Source organism: Heterocephalus glaber, unplaced genomic scaffold (genome assembly GCF_053883595.1).
Source record: "Heterocephalus glaber isolate CG9 unplaced genomic scaffold, H.glaber_assembly_v1.0 deba00001760, whole genome shotgun sequence".
Classification (NCBI taxonomy): domain Eukaryota; kingdom Metazoa; phylum Chordata; class Mammalia; order Rodentia; family Bathyergidae; genus Heterocephalus; species Heterocephalus glaber.
In genome coordinates, this window is record NW_028258457.1 from 6,582,609 (window position 1) to 6,597,708 (window position 15,100).

General features: G+C 57.0%; 3 protein-coding genes across 8 annotated transcripts in view; 1 reads left to right on the forward strand and 2 right to left on the reverse strand.

Annotated features, from left to right (window-relative positions):
- Catsperd (catsper channel auxiliary subunit delta) overlaps positions 1–4,173 on the forward strand; it is a 48,831-nt gene extending 44,658 nt beyond the window's left edge. For all 3 annotated transcript variants that reach the window (XM_021244868.2, XM_021244869.2, XM_021244871.2), the window contains 3 exons: positions 1,472–1,655; positions 3,268–3,425; positions 3,820–4,173. In XM_021244868.2, the coding sequence (XP_021100527.1) occupies positions 1,472–1,655; positions 3,268–3,425; positions 3,820–4,060 (583 nt within the window). In that variant the 3' untranslated portion in view covers positions 4,061–4,173. The remainder of the gene's footprint in view (positions 1–1,471; positions 1,656–3,267; positions 3,426–3,819) is intronic.
- A 914-nt stretch (positions 4,174–5,087) lies between these two features.
- Prr22 (proline rich 22) lies at positions 5,088–7,232 on the reverse strand. Its single transcript, XM_004866068.3, has 3 exons — positions 6,790–7,232; positions 6,631–6,696; positions 5,088–6,186 (listed from the first exon to the last, which is right to left on the reverse strand). The coding sequence occupies exons 1-3, from the start codon at positions 6,974–6,976 to the stop codon at positions 5,108–5,110; spliced, it is 1,332 nt and encodes a 443-aa protein (XP_004866125.2). The 5' UTR covers positions 6,977–7,232; the 3' UTR covers positions 5,088–5,107.
- Positions 7,233–7,383: 151 nt separating this feature from the next.
- On the reverse strand, positions 7,384–13,666 carry Dus3l (dihydrouridine synthase 3 like). Of its 4 annotated transcripts, none has more exons than XR_015447426.1 (13): positions 13,472–13,666; positions 12,255–12,528; positions 10,740–11,252; positions 10,247–10,288; positions 9,948–10,100; positions 9,581–9,697; positions 9,276–9,341; positions 9,090–9,200; positions 8,778–8,954; positions 8,534–8,609; positions 8,123–8,311; positions 7,756–7,884; positions 7,384–7,652 (listed from the first exon to the last, which is right to left on the reverse strand). XR_015447426.1 is itself a non-coding variant. In XM_004865675.3 (13 exons), the coding sequence occupies exons 1-13, from the start codon at positions 13,567–13,569 to the stop codon at positions 7,580–7,582; spliced, it is 1,938 nt and encodes a 645-aa protein (XP_004865732.2). In that variant the 5' UTR covers positions 13,570–13,666; the 3' UTR covers positions 7,384–7,579. The 4 variants fall into 4 exon arrangements, 3 of the variants coding, with proteins under 3 accessions (XP_004865732.2, XP_087057406.1, XP_012921460.2); XM_004865675.3 differs by having other exon boundaries at positions 8,778–8,874; XM_087201280.1 differs by having other exon boundaries at positions 8,778–9,026; positions 9,068–9,200.
- Positions 13,667–15,100: the final 1,434 nt, after the last annotated feature.

Below are 15,100 nucleotides of genomic sequence, written 5' to 3' on the forward strand. Positions count from 1 at the left end.
GGGGTACCGGGGATCGAACTCAGGACCTTGCACTTGTGAGGTAGGCGCCGGAACGACTGAGCTAAATCCCCGGCCCTTCCGTTGCCCCATTTTAAAGGCTGTCTCCACCCACAGCCAGCTAGGAGCTTCATCACATGCGTTGCCTCCCTCCATTCTATTCTCTTCCACCTCCTTCCCTGGGGGTGATGTCTGCTTCCATGTGGGTGGTTGATGGGTTGGGAAGGATGAGTAGGAGGAGATCATGGGGGACTTGAGAGCGAAGACAGATCCAGACAAGAAGGCTCCAAGAAGCTGAGTTGCCTGTGCAGCTGTCACCATGTAGTAGCACACAAGAAGCTGGGCTGCTGTTCAAATATTCATTCAACAAACATTTACGAGGCACCCACTATAAGCCACACAGTATACCGGACACTGAAGGTGTTGAGGGAACCAGGGCCCCTTTGGAGTCCACAGCCTAAGACGAGAAAGCCAGTCAATAACTTGGCGGGGGGGGGGGCGTGTATTTGAGGGTCTCCCGGGGAAACTCACTGCTCCGTTCAGAGCCTGCAGGCGCCCTTCCCAGCTTTCCTTCCTGGAGCGCTGCAGGGGTGCGGCTGAGTAGCACAGGGCAGGAGCCTGGAGAATCAGAGCCAACGAGGGCCCTCGGCGCAGGGCCTTTTGAGAGCCCCTCCTCCTGCTTCCCTAAGCATCTGGGAGCTGCTGGGGCGAGACGCTGCTTGCTTGGGAGCAGGACCTCACGCCCCACACTCGTCACGCACGTGTGCAAGAACATGCATGCGCACGAGCACACGAGGCATGCGCACACGACACATGCGCACAGGCCCCTGAAGCCAGTGCGCTGGGCCAAACCCTGATCCAGAGATGGAACGTGTGTCAGAGGCCAGGCATGGGTGCGCACACCTGCGATCCCGGCACTCGGGAGGCTGAGGCAGGAGGATCTCTGCGAATTCAAGGCCAGCCTGGGCTACATAGTGAGACCCTGTCTTAAAACAAATAAATCTAAAATTTTATATACGTATACATCTATATCCATACACCTGTGTTTGCCTCTTGGTTTGCTCACATACACGTCTCTGCACATTCCTGTCTGTGCATGTGTCTGCATGGTACAGGCAGACACGATGTATAGACGACTTGTATCTAAAGCTCTATGTTTGTTGGCCTCTGCTTATTGGTGCCATTATTAGGTTCCCTGGTTTGACAGTCGTTTCTTCCCGTTGAACTTTTTATTTTTTCTGCTACTGGGGGTTGAACCCAGGGCCTTCGCATTAAGCTCCATCCCCAGCCCTCTTTATTTTTTATTTTGAGGCAGAGTCTCAGTCACTAAGTTGCCCAGGCTGGGCTTCCACTTGCAACCCTCCTGCCTGAGCCTCCCGGAGTGCTGGGATGACAGAAGACGTGCGCCACCACACAAGGCTCAGCAAGTTGCGAAGCCCCGTCTCCCTTCAGCCCGCTCTGTCTCCTCCCGCAGGTGGCACGGGAACGAGTTCGCGGAGCTGGTGGAGGCCGAGTTCGTGCTGCGCGAGGTGCACGGGCTCCGCACCTTCTCCTACGCGCTCACCGCGAAGGACGCCGGCTGCCGCTCGCAGCCGCAGAACTGGAGCTCGGTGCTGCAGTCCGCGCTCGGGTCCGGACGCGCCCCCTGGAGCAGAGAGGTACCGCCCCCTGGTGCCCGGGGGTGGGCGAGGAGCTCGCTAGCACCCGGGGGCAGGCGCCTTGCTTGGGAAAGTGACAGGACAGGACCCGCGGCAGTCTCACGGGAACAGGAATACAGTACAGGCACAAGGGGTTGGGGTCTGCAGCCTCCGAACACCCACCGCGGGGGGCTGATTCGATTCACGGCTGGAGCTGGGTGACTCACGCTTGTCATCCCAGCACTCAGGAGGCTGAGGCAGGAGGGTCGCAAAGCTAAAGCCCAGCCTGGGCAATTTAGTGACTTAGCAAGACCCTGTCTCAAAATGAAAGGAAAAAAGGGCTGCAACTGTAGCGCAGTGCGAAAGCCCTGGGTTCCATTCCCAGTGCTGGCGGGGGAAAAAAGGCCTTCAGAATCTGGTCTGTGGCAAGAGCTTTTCTGTAACCCGAGTTGGTTCGTAGATGGTCGACAAATAAGGGTGAGGTGTCACCACGCTGAAGAACTTGCGTGGATCCCCACGGGTGTCTTCTTCCTGCCCATAGCTTTTTGCAGTGGCTACGGAGCAGTGGGTCAAGGCCAAAGGCAGGAACACAACGCAACGTGGCAGCGCCACCAGCAGATGGCGCGCGCTCCCCACGCACGCCGCAAGGCCCCTTGCAGGCGCCTGTGCTTTCTTTTTCTATTTTCTTTCCTGTTTTTTTTTTTGTTTCGGGAATCGAACTCAGGACCTTCCTTGCGCTTGCAAGGCAGGCGGCACCACTGAGCTAAATTCCCGGTCCTCTTTTTCCATTTTCTTTTCCTTTCTTTCTTTGTCCCTTCTTCCCTCCCTTCTTCCTTCTTCTCTTTCTTTCTTCCTTTTCTTCTTCATATTGGGGATTATACCAGGGCCTTCACACTGAGCTACACACCCAGCTCTAAAGCTTTCCTCTTGGGACAAGGCCTCACTAAAGTTGCTATCTTGCCCAGGCTGGACTGTAACTGGCGATCTTCCTGCCTCAGCCTCCCAGAGTGTTGGGATGATAGGTATGCGGCACCACACCCCGCTCCAATTCCAACCTTTTCATAGGGACACCAGTCCTATTGGCTCAGTGGACACCCGGTCATCTCATTCTACCCCAAGCACCTCTTTACAAACTTTACTTCTGGAGGAATATGACCTTCATATTGACAGGTCCTGGGGGGATTAAGACTTCAACATTTTTTTTTTTTTTTGCGGGGGCGGGGGAACACAGTCCAATGCATAACATACTGACACACACAGGCTGAATGTGACGAGCAGTGATTAAGGCTCAGCCTCTGGCCAGGTGTGGTGGCTTTCGTCTGGAATCCCAGCACTCAGGAGGCAGAGGCAGGAGGATCGCTGCAAGTTTGAGGCCAGTCTGGGCTATATAGTGAGACCCTGTCTCAAATAATAATAATAATAATAATAAAAAAAATACCCACAGGAAAATAAGACTCAGACTCTGGGGCCGGAGGCCGAGGAGCAGGCTGGGGAGGAGGGGCAGCTGTGCAGTCTGCCCCGGCAGAGGCTTTGCACTGCACTGGTGCCCTTGGCCCTGGGCTCCACCCCTGGTGCTGGCTGAGGGGTGCACTGGGAGAGGGTCTGTGGCACCACTCCCCCTGTCAACTCCCAGAGCTACGTGAGCTGCCACAGTCCCAGTTCCCAAACCCCCCTGAGGTGGCCAGACGTCCAGTATCAGATCCTAGGGGGCCGGACAGACAACAGGGTCATTTTCAAACAATGGAATGGAATCTACGTTTTCCACCTTTCCGTCTTGGATCCGTACTACAGGTGAGCAGGGCCCTGTGAGTGATATCTGTGGATGCTCGCCCGCCTGCCTACCCAAGGGTTCTCCATCTGTAAATCCTCCCATCCAAGCCTCAAAAATAGGTTTTGAGCTGGGAGTGCATGGTGATGCACGCCTGTAATGGCAGCGCTCGGGAGGCTGAGGCAGGAGGATCCCTGGGAGTTTGAGGCCAGCCTGGGCTACATAGTAAAACGGAAAACGGAAACCAAAAACAACAAATGCAAATAGCACACAGAGCAGGTGGCAGGCTCAGATTCCATCAGGGGTGCCGTGGACATAATGGGCCGTGGTGGGTGAGCCCTGTCGCTGCCCCCAGGCTCTGCTACCCCTGGGCTCACAGTGGCCAGGACCAAGGCCTCTGCCTGCCTGTGTCTGCAGCTACTGCCGCCTGGAGACCACCTTCAGCATCTATGTGTACGGCGCCTACCCACTGTCCCTCTTTGCGCCCGGAGTCACCATTGTCCTGCTGGTGGCCAGCATGCTGCTGGCCATGTGGCTGGCCCACATCCTCCCCAAGCTGCTGTGTGCCCACGGCGGCCTCAAGATCAAGGAGGCCTACAGGGAGCTGCGCCGGAGATGCCACGGGCTCTGCCACTGTTGCCGTGGCCGGCAGCACTGACCGGAGCCCCAAAAGCCACCTTGATGCCGCCCACAGGGGTCTTGCTCCAGGCTGCTGTCTTAAAATAAAATATTTGGTAACAAAGCAAGAAGCATGTGTGTGTGCTAGCAATCTTCTGCCCGTATTCTGTGTCACTGTGGTACCTTGGGCCACACTTGTGCGAATGGGAACCAGCTGCTTGCTACAGACAGCAATGAACAACCCAACCCCCCTGCGCCCACCACCACGCGCCTTTTTTTTTTTTGGTACCGGGGATCAAACTCAGGTTCTTGCGCTTGCGAGGCAGGTGGCAGCGGAAACACTGAGCTAAATCCCTGGCCCATCCTTTTTTTTTTTTTTTTTTTTTCAGCCCTGGAGTTTGAACCCAGGGCCTTCATACCAAGCTCCATTCCCACTTTTTAAATTTTGAGACAGGGTCTCGCTAAGTCACTAAACTGCCCGGGCTGGGCTCAAACTGTGTGATCCTCCTGCCTCAGCCTCCAGAATGCTGAGTGTGCGCCACCATGCCCAGCTCACTTTTTTTATGTTTTTGGTACTGGGGATGGAACCTAGGTCCTCCTGCGTGCTGGTAAAGCACTCACCACTGAGCTACACCTCCAGGCATCCCTTAATCTTAAAGCAATCTAGCCAGGCTGCCTTCTTGCATGGTGGTGCAAACCTACCATCCCAACACTCGGGAGGATAAGGCAGGAGGGTTGCCACTAGTTTGAAGCTACATAATGAGACCCTATTTCAAAAAAACCCAAAACCAAAAACCTCATAACACAGGGTTTGGCGGTAGCTTTGGGCCACTTCCGGGGCCACCCCCACTTCCGCCAGATGGCTGTCATCTTCCAAGCCCAGGGCCTTGTTCACCATCTCCTGCGACTCAGGGTTCCCTGCTTGACTCCAGAAGCGTGGGTATTGCCCAGCCTCACTGTGGTCGGTGGGACACAGCCACGCTCATTCTCAGGACAGTGCAGCAGGGGAACAGGTGTCCACACCCAGCCATGGCCAGCAGAACCTGAGGCCACCCCAGAGATGCGAAGCTGAGAAACCAAATCCACTTTAATGGGGGGCAGCGCCCAGGTCCTGCCGGGCCCCTGCAGCAGCCTGCTTGCCCTTGGCCCCCGCCTTGCCCTTCCTGGTGGAGGTGGTGCCCTGCTTCTTTCTCCGTATGCTGGCCTGAGGGACAGGGACAGCGGGGTCAGCTCCGGGGGTCCTGGGGCAGGGCGGTGGCCCCTCATCCAGCACCTTGAAGTTGTTGAACAGATAGTCCACGTTGGACACCATGTCCAGGATCTCAGGGACACTGTAGTCAAACGACAGCAGCTCCTCGGGGAGGTGCAGTGAGCGGATGTCACTGGGCGAGTTGTCCCGGCCGCTGCCACTGTCGGGGAGGGCTGGCCCGGGGACCCTGCACTCTGTGGCTTCGGGTTTGGCACGGCTGGGCAGACAATTGAAGAGCTTCATGGCGTCTTCCAGAAGCACCTTGTCTGGCAGTGCCAAGGTCCGGGCCACCTCGTGCACCTGGGCCTTGCCTGTCCCCAGTTGGGTGGCCTCCTGGGCTTTGGGCTCACTGGGGCCCGGGGGGTGGGACAGGCCCAGCTCAGCTCCATTGCTACCCTGCAGTTCCTTGGTGGGAAAGGCCAAGGGCTCAGCGGGCGACCTGGCTACCTCAGGCCCAGGGACCCAGCCTCGGTGGCCTTGGAAGTGGCCATAGGCATCAGGAGGCAGCGGGGCCTCAGCAGGCAGCGAGGCCTCGGCAGGTAGCATGAGGAGCAGTGGGGACAGCTTGCTGTCTTTGGGGGGTGGCAGAGGGGCCCGGCCTTCCTTGAGCAGCAGTGGAGGCAACTCCACAAAGCCAGGGGGTCCCCCATCCCTCATGAAGCCCAGGGACTCATGGCTGGGCCCCTCGGGCGGGAAGCAGGGCACAAGATATGTGGGCCCCCCAGGCTGGTAGTGGGGGTACAGGGGCGGTACTGGGGCCTTGGCATAGTACTGGGGCTCCAGGAGGTAGCTGTCTGGCGAGGTGGGGCCCCTGGCCACCGCCAGCTTGTACAAGTCCTGGCCGAAGCAGGTGGCAGCCCACTCAATGCGGAAGACGCGGGGGTCGAAGAAACACCCACAGGGGGCCATCTGGAAGCCTGCAGGCAGTGGGGTGGGAACCCTAAGAGCAGCCCCAGGTGTGGGGGGGAAGCGGGGCTAGGGGAGAGGGACAGGTTACAGTCTTCTCAGGGCCCTCTGTGAAGCAGCCCAGGCCTCTGGGGGTCTATTTGGAGAGGGAACACACGGATCTTGTTTTGGGGTGCTGTCTGGAGGATGGGGGCCCGGGCTTTATCAGGGCCGCTCCTTCTGGAGACAACAGCCCCTAGCTTTGCTCTGGGGCCTCATCTGGGGGGATGAGGGATGTGGGCTCTGCCTCTGGGGGTTATCTGTGGATGGGGGACACAGCTTTTGTTCAGGGGTCCCCTAAGTATCGCCACAGTCCCACGTCTGGGGTCCCATCTAGGGATGCACAGGGGCAATCAGGGCCCTATCCACCCCACCCTGCTCCCACATCTTCATTCCAGCTTGAGGGACTTCGGTACCTGCTGGTGGACCCGGAAACACGTCTTTCTCTGGGTTTGGGGGTTGATACAGCGGGTTCGCAGAGGCTGTGGACAGAGGAGGCAGGTGGCAGGGCCCTGAGCGGCCGGTGGCAGCCCCGACCTGACTGCCAGCTGCCCCCAGGTCCCCTCAGCTCATACCCATGGCAGGCAGAGGGTCGGTGCCTGTGAACACAGGACGGCCGCCTGGGCCCTCCATGCTCTCCAGGCCCTGGACACTGAAGCCTTCCTGAGAAGCTACGGGTGTGGAGAAGGGTTCGGGGTGCTGCATGGGTGGGCAGGGGCCCGGCCTGGCACCAGGAGTGGAGGTGGGAGGGGAGGCTGCCATCCAGGACGGAGGCTGCAGCACTGCAGCGTTTTGTCTGCTGGTTACTGGGGCAACAGGTTCCGGGCTGGGCCCAGCTCACTCCTCAGGATTCCAGGGGTGGGGTGGGGTGGGCAGGGGTAGAGAGGAACCCCTGAGGTCACAGCCAGGCATCCCCTAGAGCACCCTGACCCTGGACCAGGCCCCCTACCTTCCACTTCTTCTATCCAGGCCCTACTAACAGCCCCAGGCTGCCACCTCCAGGCAGCTCCCCCGATGCCCACCCCCACTGCACCCCACCAGCATCTTGGTGGACAGCACTTCTATCCGGCCTGGGGCGGGGGTTGCTGAGCCAGGGGCCAACCAGCCAAGGCCAAGCTGTGGGCAGGAAAGGGATGGGGAGGGGCTGCCTGACCAACAAGAGAAACAGCTGGATTTTAAAAGAATACAATTTATTAAGCCAGGTGTGGTGGCACATGGCTGTGATGCCAGCATTGAGGAAGTTGAGGCAGGAAGATCGCCTTGAGTTCGAGGCCAGCCTGGGTTCATAGTGAGACCCTGCCTCCAAAGACCACCCCCCCAAAAAACCAATTTGTTGTCCAAACCAGCCCCGGTCCAGGATGGCAGCTACTTGTAGGCATTGGCCTTGTGCTTGGGCAGGAAGGCGAAGTTGGGCGGCACGGGGCCCAGCAGCATCTCACTGTGGGGAGTGGAGGGAAGGAGGGAGGGCAGGCGGGGATCTGGTCAGGCCTGGAGTCCAGGGTGCCCGGCTCCCATCCCCGCCTGGCCTGGGCAGCCCGCACCTGATGCGGATCCAGTCAGCTGCCTGCTGGCTGGCCATGAGGGTCTCCAGGTAGTCGCGGCCCAGGTAGTAGGGCGGCCGCTCATTAATGCGCTGCGGGAGTAGCTCCAGCAGACCCACAGGCACATACCTGTGGGGGTGGGGCCAGAGCTGAAGGGCGGGGCCAAAGATGCAGGGGCAGGGCCAAGGCCTGGCAGGGCAGACTGGGTTAGGTAAGGATCAAGCCTGGGAGGGCCGGGGACCAAGGTCAGTGGGCGGGGCCACGGGCAGGCAGGGTGGGGTCAAAGCTGGTCAGGGCACAGCCAGGACGGTAAGTCGGGAGGGGCGGGACCTAGATTGGGTGAGGTGGGGCCAAGCCCAGGGCCCACCTGCACAGGAAGGACAGCCACTCCAGCAGGAAGCGCCTTGTCTTCTCCACGCCCTGCGTATCAGAGCCCCAGTGCTCCAGGCCATAGTGCGTGAAGTCCCGCAGGATGTCCAGGCGCTCGGAGGATGAGATGTCCCAGTGCCTCTGCTCCTTGATCTCCGTGAACAGCCAGGGCTTCAGCAGGGCACCCCTGCAGGGATAGGGGCAGAGTTCAGCGGGGACCCAGGGGCTGCAGCTGGAGCCCAGCCCCATGTTACATCTCGAAGCCTGGGGTGTTTACATCCCTGAGCCCACAGCAGACACATCCGGTGTCCTCTGTCCTGTCCCAGCCCACAGCCGCCTCGCTGTCACCCTGCCTTGGGCTGGGCTCCAGGGTGGCCCCAGCTGTCCCAAAAGCCTGCAGGGAACCTACCGGGCAATCATGATCCCGGCGACTCCAGTCTGCTTGGCACGGTTGGCATCCTCATAGGATAAGATGTCCCCATTCCCTGAGGGGAGGGGACAGACTCGGGTCTCAGGAGTTGTAGGCTGGCTAGACCCTGCCAGCTCTTCAGGAATTCCAAGCTCCCCGTGGACCCTGGGAGGGCAGGAGTCCAGGCGTGGGGCAGGGGAGGCAGTGGCATGGGTGGCCCTGGGTGGCAGGGGAGAGCACCCACCGAAGAGCGGCATGGGGCTGGCCACCTCCACGCACTGCTGAATGTACTGCCAGTCGGCCAGCTTCGTGTAGCGCTGCTCCCGGGAGCGGCCGTGGAGCTGGGGGGGAGAGCCGCCGTCCCACCCAAGGAGGGAGGCAGAGAAGGAGATGTGGAGAGGGAGGGACCGAGAGGGACAGGCTGAGAGGGGACAGAGGTGGGGATGGAGACACAGGGAGTAGAGAGAGAATGAGGAGCAAGAAACAGGGAGAGGCCATTAGGAAGGGACACCAGGGCTCCCCACAGCCCAGATGCCCGTGGTACCCCAAGACCCACCGTTACGAGGGCAGCGCCCCAGTCCCGCAGCTCGGGCAGCAGGCGGTGTGCCAAGTTCACGCGCTCCTGGACGCCTGTGCGGATCTTCACAGTCAGTGGCATGTCCAGCACCTGCGGCAGGGGCAGTATGGTCTGGGGGTGGTTGGGCCAAGGCAGGGCTGGGGAAGGTGGGGACGTCCTGCATACCTGACTCATGCCGCGAACGATCTGCTGGAACTTGGCAGGGCGGTTCATGAGGGCGCAGCCCCCACCCTGGGAGAGAGTGGCAGGTGGGGCGTGGGTGCACCCCTCGGGCACCCTCAGGGCCTGTGTGCCCACAGGTGCCACTGGGAGGAAAGGCCAACCCTCCCCAGTCACACACAGGCATCCGAGACCCCACCCCGCCATGTCACCAGCGGCTTTGGGCCCCTCGTGGCCCTGATGGGGAAACCGAGGCACAAGCCCAGTGCAGCTGGGTGCAAGGCTGTGCCCCAGGGGCCCGCAGATGCTACCTTCTTGTACACAAGGTCGATAGGGCAGCCGACATTAATGTCCACGAAGTCCACCTCGACAGTACGGCTCAGCAGCTCCGCGCACTTGGTCATGGTGTCTGGGAAGGCGCCTGCCAGCTGCAGGGACAGCAGGCTGGGGCAGGCCAAGCTGTCCCCTCCCTGTCACTCATGGCCACTGGGGCATCTCAAGCCAGCACCCTGCACTCAAGCTGCCCCAGAAGGCACTGATCTTTGAGGCCATCAGCTATGGATGCCACCCATAGCCAAGAGGGGATGGGGACGTGACCCAGGCTGGTTCCTGAGGTGGCTCCCAAACATGGCAGCTGGGGGTCCCTCCTTCCTCCTGTCCCCAGGGGCGGGCACGGACCTGGACCCCGAAGATGTCCTCGCATGGGTGGCGTTTGAGCAGGGCCCACTCCGACATTTGGCCCTGCAGCAGGTTGGTGCACATGGCCATCTCGCCGCATGTCACGTCCGCCCCGAAGCGCTTACAGATCCGCCGGAAGGGTAGATTCCCGCACTGGGGCCATGGGACACACATGCACTGACGTCAGGAGGGGCAGAAAGGGGCCCCAGACACCCACCCTGCCTGAGACACACAGGAGGGATGCACCACAATGTCCCCAGCCCCCCACCATCTGCTGAGGCCTCAGCAGCTGGTCCTACCGTCGTGAGCGGGGCCAGGTACAGTTTGCCACCGATGTCCAGCTGCAGGGAAAGAAGACGCAGCCATGAGACCTCTGGGGGCACCTTTCTCTCCAGTCTAGGACACGCTTTGCTATGCCCTGCCCAGCCCGGTAACTTTGCACTTCTGGGCCTCTCTACATATGCTAAATATCCTTTATGGCATATTTGCCACTACTGAAGAGCTTCTGTTCAACTGCCAAAGTTCCAGTTTCTGTGCCCGCTCTTTTGGGAAGCCTCCCACATTGTCCTCTGCCCGGCCCTGACCCTCTAGGACTAAGAGTGTGTGTCTAGTTTTTCCTGCCTCTCCAGACCGGAACCTGATGCGGGCTGAGCCCAGAGAGAAGAGAGATGTTCCAGCTGGAGCAATGCGAGGGCGCTGCTCATGAAGCCCCGGTGTCTGGAAGAGGAACATGGATGTGACTGCAACAACTGTGCACTGCTGCTGTCCTCAACAAGAGCCCAAGACTCGTACCCGCTTCTTCTCACAGGGCCGCAGCCTGACGGTGTCCTCGTCTGTCAAGGGCCCGCAGGTCTGCACAGGGCTGCCAGGAGGAGTGCTGGCCCCCAGCCCCATGGGGTCCTGCTGGGTGGCACAGTGGTTCTGCCCCGGGTCACCCTCAGGGGTTGTGAGCTTGGCAACAGCTGCAGCTGGCGCAGGGCCCTGGCTGAGCCCTTGCAGGGCCTGTTCAGCGCGTTCAAAGCGGACCTGGCGCTTGCGCAGCTGTTGCTGCAGGGCCTTGTCCAGGCCATTGCGCAGGGGCGGTGGGTGGGCCCCATAAGCCAGCAGCTCCTCACGCACCAGGTTCTGACCCTCGGGCCCCAAGTGGGCGCCAGCAAAGCGGCAGGTCACCCCATAGGGGCACCTGCCAAAGGTCTCAAACAGCACACAGTGGGGGCCTAGGTCGGGCGGCTTGCTCTCCAGATAGCGGCCCACATCATGCAGGAAGCGGCAGCGGTCCCCAAAGAAACACTGGCCAGGTGACTCCTGTGGGGGAAGGGGGAAGGGGGAAGGGTTGGGGTGCAGGTAGCTGAGAAGCCCATCTGTGAGTGCCAGACCCACCCCACCCCTCAGGCTGTGCTTTGGGCAGGGCAGTGACTTCACTCTGCCTCAATTTTTTCTCCTATAAATGGGAAGAGAAGCAATGCAGGTGGTCCCCAATTTACAGTGGGGTTACACCTGGAAAAGCCCACTGTAAACTGAAAATACCGTCAGACAAAAACAAACTTAAGGAGCCAGGTGTGGTGGTACACAAATGTAAGCCCAGCACTTGGGAGCCTGAAGCAGGAGGATTGCTGTGAGTTCGAGGCCAGCCTGAACTACACAGCAAGACCCCTGTCAAAAACAAAACAAAACATCTTAGATGAGCCACACAATGCACCAGAGTGTCAGTTATTCAACCTCACAATCTCAGGGCGAACTGGGACTGAACATCCCTAGAGGACCAAGTTACACAGTATGGTCCAGAAAAGATCAAAGTTTGCAGTGTACTTTCTACTGAATAGAAATCACTTTTGCACCACCAGAAGTCAAAAAGCAAACTGAGCACAGTGGTACAGCCTGCCATCTCAGCCACCAGGGAGGCCGAGGCAGGGGGACCTCAAGTTCAGTGCCAACTTAGGCAACTTAGCAAGGCTGTCTCAAAGTAAAATAAAGGCAGGGCCAGGGATTTAGCTCAGTGGCGCCTCGCCTGCCTTGGAAGCACAAGGTACTCAGTTCAAACCCTAGTACTGGAAAAAAAAAAGAAGAAATAAAATAAAATAAAGGCTGGGGCTATAGCTGATTGGTGAGTGCTTGCCTAGCATGCATGAGATTCTGGGTTCCATACTCAGCATTGCAAAAAACAAAAAAGGGACAAGAAATGACAAAGTGAACTGTCATAAATCGGGACCACCTGTACTTAGGTCATACTAGGACTGAGGAAGAGAGGAGCAAATGGGCTGAGAGACTCAGATGGACCCTGGAATTGTTTTGGAGGGCCAGGCTCACCTGGACTAGGGAAGGGCACAGCCGGTTCTTGTCATAGTGTGTGGGCTTCATGTGGGGCCGGACCTTGTTCTGGCCCCGTGCCCTCTTCTGTGCCTGGCGCTGTTCCCCAGGCTCTGCTGCCTCCTCTGTCTGCCCATTCTCCAATCGGATCCTCTTGGCCTCAGGCTCAGACACATCACTGCCACCAGGGTTTCCTGACTTAGATTCCTGGGGGAGCTTCTCCTGCCCTTTGGCTTCCAGGAACCTGTGGAAGCCTTCCTTGGTGGTGAGGTATCTGCCGGCAGACAGGGGAGGAAAAGAACACTTCCAGGAGTCCTTCCTGTACTCGGACTCAATGAACACTGAGGGATGAGAACAGATGCCCCTGTTTGAATGTTTTGGGGAGCTCACTACTTTGAACCGTAACTTGCCAGCCTGGGAGAACCTCAAGGCCAGAGGGACAAATCAGTTATTTATATACTTACTTATTTAGGTACTGGGGCTCGAACCCAGCCCTACCATTGAGCTACATCAGCAGCCTTTTATATATTTTGAGAGGATGTCACTAAGTTGTTCAGATGGGACTCTGACTTGCAATCCTCCTGTCTCAACCTACCCCAGTCCTGGGTGTACAGGTGGGAGGGCCTATTTTCCTGATCTACACAGCACTGCCTAGAGTTCTGCTACCAGACATGAACATCCTCACGCATAAGGTTAAAAAAAAAAGTGCCAGAATGCCTTGCGATGAGGACCAAGCTGCCACATTTCCCAGCACGCCTTTAGGCTCATCAGACACCGAAAGTCCCGGAACACTGACTATGGAGCACTCGCCTCAGACACCAGTCATCCTCCTGTAGCTGCAGCTAAAGATGCACATGCGCTATTCCTGCCATTTGCAAGGACTACAATTCCCAGCAAGCACCGCGGTCCTTTCCTCTAACCTCTAACCCCGCCCCCCGCCTGCCTTAGCAAGCACGTGGACGTCCTTTGGACATATGACAGCTTCCAACGTGCAAAATCTCTGGGGCCGCCGCTGACCACTACGCCAGCGGAGAAACAGTCCGTACTGAAGACCCTGAGAGCTTCCCGCTCCAGGCCGCTGCCCCATCTCCCGGCGTGCACTGCTCGGGACGCGCTACGGGTGCCGAAAAGACCACATAAAATTATCCCCATACTGGGCTTGAGGGGTGGAATGGGATTAAAAAAAAAATTATCTCCACATTTCCCTGAAGACTTACTGAGGCTTAATGGGCGCTACTCCCCGTTCCGACGCGCTCACTCCTGAGTCCCCGTCACCACCACTCTCGGCTGGAGCCTCCACCGCTCCCTCCGCCATTGACTCCCCTCACCACGGGTCTGGAGTGTGGCAGGAAAACCTTCCGGGTCGCCCGCGTGCTGCCAGGTTGTACTGGGGAAGTGCGCTTGTGTACGCAAGACGCATGGCGTCACGGGGCGGAGTCTGAACATGGGCGGAGCTTCACATCGCATATAAACTGCGCGGGACAGCCAAGCCTTGAGTGTCCTCGCATTGGAGTGTCTTCCTTGGGTTTGCAAATTGTCCACCTGTGGGTCATAGTTGGGCGATAGGAGTGGTTTGATTTGCTGCGTGGGATTTAAAAATGTTAATTCCACGGGGGAGGATTCTAGTTCACAATAATCTACTACTGTTTTTTATTTTTTAATTTTTAAAGTCTTTTTATTATTGCTTCTCGGCCTTTTGGCTAAGATCAAGTGTAAAGTCTTTTTATTGCTACATTTTAGATATACATAATGATAACATTCATCATAGGGAATTTGTACGTACATGATATATCTTGCTTCTTTTTTTCCCATTCTCCTCCCCTTCCTTCAATCTCTCATCCCCTCCTTATTTACAAAAGCTTTGTTTCCATTTTTTTCCTTCTAGTCTCTTTTTCTTGGCCATTCCTTCCTTTCCCCTTCCCACCCCATTATTCACTTTTTCATTTGAACATTTTTTTTTCTCATTTCCCAATATCTATTATACATTGTGGTCCTTATTTCCACTTTCTGTTTCTCACAACCAGAAAAATAATGTGGTATTTAAACATGGGTGTCCCATTATCTCACTTGCGAGTATGGTCTCAGGTGCATCCATTTAGGTAGAAATGTCTTAAGCATATCCTTCTTTATGGCAGAATAGTACTCCCATTATATAAAAAACCCACATCTTCTTTTTCTTTTTTTTTGGTACTGGGGATGGAACTCGGGTCCTTATGCTTGCGCAGCGGGCGGCAAAACCACTGAGCTAAATCCCCAGCCCAAAACAACCCATATCTTTATCCATTCATTGGTTGATGGGCATTTGGGCTGTTTCCAAGATTTAACTATCACAAACTATGCCACTATAAACATGGGTGTGCATATATTGCTGAGGTAAGATGCTTTTAATTCTTTGGAGAAGATACCAAGAAGGTGAATGGCTGGGTTGAATGGATCCTCTAGTTTTAGTATTTTGAGATATCTCCACACTGATTTCCACAGTGGCGGCACCAGTCTACACTCCCATCAACAGTGGAGAGTTCCTTTTCCCCCACAGCCACCAGCATTTGTTATTGGTGATTTCTTGATAGCAGCCATTCTTTCTGGAGAGAGGTGGAATCTCAGTGCTGTTTTATTTTGCACCTCTTGAATGACCAGTGATGTTGAACTTTTTTTATATATATTCATTTGCCATCTATACTTCATTTCTGAAGTGTCTGTTCATTTCAGGTGCCCATTTTTGGATTGGGTCTTTAAATTTGGGGGGGGGATCTGATTTTTTGAGTTCTAGATATTAGCCCTTTGTCTGAGGAACAGCTGGGAAAATTTTTCCCACAGTGTAGGTTGTCTCTTCATTCTGTTGGTAG